Consider the following 6,000-nt stretch of genomic DNA (forward strand, 5'->3'; position numbering starts at 1 on the left):
AAAATTAACACATGGAGACATATTTCCCATGCAAATACAAACACGGTGTTAAATATTTATCTATGGATGCAACATAAATACACATCTACTAATTATGTAAACAAGAACCACCCATACATTTCTTACAAATGTTAGAATTATGTGCACACATACTGAATGGCACCACCTTATTTAGTCAACACATAAATGTCTGAAAAGGGGTGAGAAGACGTGACACTTGCTCAGCCATTCCCCTTATCCATTCTATAATCCTTAACATGAATATTTTCCTAATTCCTTTTTTTCCCCCATTTCTATTTAAAAATACTCCTAAACCAAACTGCAATCTGTGATTATGTATACACTTAAACATATACGCATTAGCATACATTCATACAATACAATTTCACGCCTGATTACATACCCAACCACTATATCGGCCCAAACAAATAAGTGTATTCCTACCAAAATAACTTTCTAACCATAATGAGCACACATGTTGGTATGTATATCACTGTGTGGACCTTCCATTGACTTGCATTTGTTTTCTATTAGATGGGAGGCATCACGTCCCCTCTAATGCCCTGTACCTTTTTTATAATCTGTTTGAATCTTTTCTAAAACAGACCCGAACTTGTATCTTGCTTCACCTCTTTCTTTTTTTGACAGGACTGAGTGACATGCACATTCACTTCATTGTTGGTTGATGGTGACTTTTAGTAATTGAAGAACTGCCATTGCTGTGGCTCTTTGTGACCTACTGTAAATCTATACAGACTCTAAGAGAGCAGAATGTGTTTGATGATAAATTGGTCCCCCAATAAATGTTTTTTTTTTTTTTCAGAATTTTAGAAACTTGTGTAAGTAGTGACTCAGGCCAATTATTTGTGAAACGGTGTCTGTCCCCAGTTTGACATGACTTTTGAAATGTAAATCTTCTCTGGAAATGTACCAGTTTCAAGTGACAGGTTACAGATGTGTCAGTGACTGAATAATTTCCTCCATCACCTTCTTAATTCTTGCCATATCAAAGCCATCACAGTCAGTTTACCTTTTGTTAACACATGTAATGACAATATCTATAATTTCTCTTTTTTTTCCCACTGCTATTAAGGAACATTAAATAAGTATATCTGCTAATTACTGTTTCATTTGGCGCTCTAGCTGTTATAGTATCCGGGATTTTTTCTGCTAGTTGGTACTTTTTAATGTGTGTTCGAGAGAAGAGAGATCAAAGATGTCGCATGTATTTAGGAGAGGAGGTACAGAAGAGATTGGGAGATTGGAAGCTCGGTTATTGCCTGTGGCCGAGGACAGCTTGTTTAATAAACGGGTCCAGAGGCCAGGGGGACATGTCAGAGAAATGTTATTACCTGGGTTTTATTAATAGGCCCAGCTGGAGGGGGAAATCTAATCTGGTGACTCACCAAGTTCTGCCTTAACAGCTTATTTGTTATTCTGAAACATTTTTGCATCTATGAAAATTAGTTGAGAGGTTTACAGGAAGTTGTCAGATGCAATTAGCACCTTCTGTTTTGATTGTGTTTAAAGTGCAGGAACCGTAATAACAAAAAAAATGTATTATTAGCAAAAAATTTCAAGAAATTACAAAAAGTAAAAAGTAGTGTGAGAAGCTTAGTTTTACCCACCTGTCATTGCATCATAGTGGAGTACAGTACCTTGCAAACATTTTGATTGAGCTTTAGTTTTTCCATCTTTTACAACCACAAACTTAAATTTTGTTCACTGGGATTTTATTTCATAGACCAACACAAAAGGCCTTAGAGAACACCAGGCAGTATAATGAACACCAAGGAATGCAGCAGTCCGATCAGTCATAGGGTTGTGGAAAACTTTAAAGCAGGAGCAGGTGTGGAAGCAGTATTTTACATCACACAGAGTACTAATTATCCCTTCAGCCTAAAACTGAAAGAAGATGGCCCAACTTCAAACCACATTAATCTGAAAAGCAGCAGACAGGATGAAACATGATGAGTTGCAGAGATCAACAGGTGGGAAAATCTGTCAACCGGACAACTATTAGCTGTGCACAATCTGGCCTGTGGCAAGAAGAAGTGATTGCTGAATGCATTTCTTACAAGTAGGCCAAATAATTTTATATATATATATATATATATATATATATATATATATATATATATATATATATATATATATATATATATACAACTAAAATGATGTGTGGTGGAAAACTAACAGAGCACATCACCCTAGATTACCTTCCCCCTAAGTGCGATACAGTGGTGACGGCATCACGCTGTGGGGGCAGGCACAATGAGTCTAAACGTGCAGACACAGCTACATTTGAACAGATTTGATAAAGTTATATTCATTTTCTGTGTTTTTTTTATTTTTATTCCATTTATGGGGGTGGGGCTTACATATGGAGGGCAGGGTATGGGGAAGGTAGCACCGCAGGGTTTGTGGGGTGGGCTCTGGTTGTTTGGTCCGTTCGGTTAATGTTGGCCCCATCTTCAGGTGGATGGGCCTGTGAGTCATCTGAGCTGGAATCGGGGTGGGGGGTTAGGACCAGAGTATGGACCGGGTAGGTCCCCTCTTACTTTTTGGGGGGCGGGGTTCCCCTGGGCCTCGCGTCTCTTGGCACATGGCTGGATCTGCTCCGGTATACCTGGCGGCCGACGGCTATGCCGGCGACGGGACAGTTCCCAGGGGCTTCGCTATTCTGGCTGTTGGGGTGTTTTTGGGGACTCCTCTCGGCTCTTCCCTGGGATGGGGGAGTCAGCTTTCCTGTGTCGATCCCTCTTGGGCACCTCTCCTCTGGGGGTCCATTCGGGCATCAGGGGTTCTGTTTCTCCTGGCGTCTGTCTCAGTGCTCTGGGGGGGGTTGTGGCAGGTCTTTGGCTCCTCACAACCACTATTGAGCATTTTCCTTAAGGATAGAACCTTACATACACAAGGGCAGTCTCACAAACACCTACAGGTGTTTGGATTCAGGTCCTTACAGACTCACTTCTATACAGAAAACCCCATCATTAGCTTTAGCTGACACTTTATACATTTTGTTAAATCATAATGTATATTCTTCATTGAAGGTATCAAGGCGTTGGTTGTTTGTACCTGTAATACTTCATCGGCTGGTTTTGTGGTTCTTTTTATAACTCTCTTTGCAGGTGTAGAAGCAGACTCGGAGGATGTTATAACGTGCTCTCCCTTTCCTCTCCTTTGTCTTTGACATTTTCTCCCTTTTAACATTTTGTCTCATCTGTTTCCCTTCTTTTTTTCCCTCTTCTACCTTCCCGTTTTTGTGTTCATTGAACATGAAATAGTCCCAGCATAAAATCTAATAAAGCTTTTTAGCATATATAAATCAAGCGGAGCACTATGGCAACAGCTGTAAGGCTCCACTTAAATCTGTTGGGCTCTCTTTGGCATTAAGACAACAATTCTCAATGCCACATTGCTAGACAGGGCACACACAAAACAATCCTAAGAAAATGCATTCAAGTTTGTAGTTGCAATGAGACAAAAATGAAAGTTATTTGGCTGTGAGACAACTTTATAAACCTGCTGTATACATTCTATCCAACAGAAAGTATCTTGTTTGACTTGTTAAACTTTAACCCTGCAGGATTTCTGCTCACCTGAGGTTCCATTTCCTCCAGCGAACACATCTTGGGCTTTGCTTGGTGGTCCTTTCCTCCCTTTGCCAAACTCCAGAATGCTAACATGGGCCTCCAACGTCAGCTCCTTCCTGTCGTGGCCTTCTCTTGCTGCTCTACGGCTTTTGACATCTCTACCGGGCCAGTCGTGTGTGGAAGCCTGCCGGAGTGAAGGACTAATCTGTGAACCTGCCTTGTATCGTTTTATCAACATCAAAGAAGCATTTAGCGCGTACGTTTTTTTTTTCTTTTCTTTCTCATTCGGATAGTTCGTGAAACAGACATTCGAGCAATTAAGTTACAGTTTACAGTTTTTAGCACCAATCACATTCTGTAAAGATGTTACTTCACCACGATGTGGCATGGGCTTAAGGAGGGCAACTGATTAAAAAAAAGGAAACGTTCGCTATCTGATGCATACTTTTTTAGGGCATGATCTACCCCACTACAGCAGATTTGATGTCTTATTGGACCCATTTAAAAAATGCATACCATAGATCTAAATCTGCAAACAATACAATTTACTGAAACAACCCTCCTCAAATGACTTCACGCCTCATTTGGAAGTCTAGCTTTAAAATCATGCAAAAATGGAAAAAGCTCTCGGCTCAGCCTGATGGGTTGGATTTTCATTTCTCCCTGAGAACGTCTAAAAGCAGCGTTGTAACATAAATAATAAATATGCATGTCAAATTATCATGGATCCCCTGAGGCGTTTGTGCCAGCATTGATGTCAGAGATGTTAAAGGATTTCCATTTATCTTTTCACTTCTGTGCTCAGGTTGGACCTCCAGTGTGAAGGCCTGGAATCTGAGATGAACCACCTCTTCCCCGCCTTCTCTGCAGAGCACGCTGAGTGCTGTCTACAGCACGATCCGCTATTGTTTAGTTGTGCTGGCTCTAGCCCCAAATACCAACGCCTTTGCCCCTGCAGGGACTATCGGAAAGGACAGGTGGCACTGTGCAAGGACTGCTTATGACCAAAGGACGGCCCGGTTTAGGGAGCACTTTTTAATCTTACCTATAAACATCCAAAATATCTACGTGAACGACCTTAAGCGAGGAAACTTTGAGGTGAAAGAGCTGCACAGCATAAACAGCAAATTGGCTCGCTTACCGCTTTCCTTGGACTTGCTGCTAAGCGTTTCATCGACCTCTCAGGGAATTGCATGATTGTATTTTTGAATTTAATGCTTTTGAAGATTCGCCTTGTTACAGTACGACCACATGAAACATAATCTGTAATTCACAGATGACGTTGTACAGAAATCTTCAGCAATCAGTGTTTTTCCCCCTTTATAAGAACTGTTGAAAATGTGTGTTTCTGTCATGCGAAACCTCGCTGAATCAACGCGAGCACTGGATACGTGTACAGATGCACCCAAAGACATTATCGTTTAGAGATTAACTGTTTTACATGTCCTGTGGAAAATCTGTTTGCACATACAGTAGATGTTGTTTAATAAAACAAAAGAACAAAATCTGTTGCAACTTTTACATGTGTTTAAAGCGCTCCAGTAAAACCATTAACATTGAGTGATAGTGCTGCCTATGCTCCGCTGAGGAGGGACGCCACAAGCACTTTACAGTACAAGAAGGACACTGGCTGGCTTCAAAAACTGGATGACTGATCTGATGAGGTTTACCACCACAAATTATACCCTGGCGAGACCACTTCATGCAAAATGTGGTCTTCCCAAAATACACAATGAAGAAGATGCACTGATCCATCTTTAGCTGCATAAGCAGTAGTTTACAACATCTTTCTGCCACTTTATCTCCAATGGTTGGTAACATTCAACATCACCTACCGAGCTTCACATTGCATCATTTGAGTTTATTTTAATTTTCATCAATAAACTGTATGTCAGAAATTGGGAAAACCTGTCTAACAATTTAAGCCACTATACGACAGGGCCCACTTTGCCCCAGACCACACAGAAGCATGTGTGTTCCAAGGGATGGCAAGTTTCCCCCCTCACCAATGTCTACATGAAAGAAGAACACTGCAAAAACAGAACTAAAAATAAGTCAGGATTGCCTTGAACTTAATGTATTTGTCCTTGATTCGATTGGGTAAATAAGATGATCTGCCAATAGAATGAGTATTTTGACCCCTAAAATAAGATGATTGAGATGAGTTGTTCCTATTTTAAGTGCATAAATCTTATTCCATTGGCAAATCATCTAATTTGCATGCTCAAATCAAGGACAAATTTTAAGAAAATTCAACTAATTTTTTGTTTCGTTTTTGCAGTGAAGAAAGCAGAATTCTGAACTCCTATGAGGAAACAGGAACCAGCCGCTGGTTCAGTTATGTTGATGAGAGCAAAAAGTCCAAGCCACAGAAAAGGAAGCTTTCCTGAACACGTCAACTCAA

The 6,000-nt window shown here is 40.6% G+C and overlaps 1 protein-coding gene across 1 annotated transcript in view; it reads left to right on the forward strand.

The window, feature by feature from the left end:
• The window catches only part of LOC105936009 (alpha-1,6-mannosylglycoprotein 6-beta-N-acetylglucosaminyltransferase B), a 119,637-nt gene extending 114,543 nt beyond the window's left edge, over positions 1-5,094 (forward strand). Inside the window, exons 17-18 of the mRNA XM_036132171.1 lie at positions 3,590-3,852; positions 4,402-5,094. Of these exons, the coding sequence (XP_035988064.1) occupies positions 3,590-3,852; positions 4,402-4,600 (462 nt within the window). The 3' untranslated portion in view covers positions 4,601-5,094. The remainder of the gene's footprint in view (positions 1-3,589; positions 3,853-4,401) is intronic.
• The last annotated feature ends 906 nt before the right edge of the window (positions 5,095-6,000 follow it).

The sequence above is a fragment of the Fundulus heteroclitus genome, unplaced genomic scaffold, assembly GCF_011125445.2.
Source record: "Fundulus heteroclitus isolate FHET01 unplaced genomic scaffold, MU-UCD_Fhet_4.1 scaffold_48, whole genome shotgun sequence".
Lineage (NCBI taxonomy): Eukaryota > Metazoa > Chordata > Actinopteri > Cyprinodontiformes > Fundulidae > Fundulus > Fundulus heteroclitus.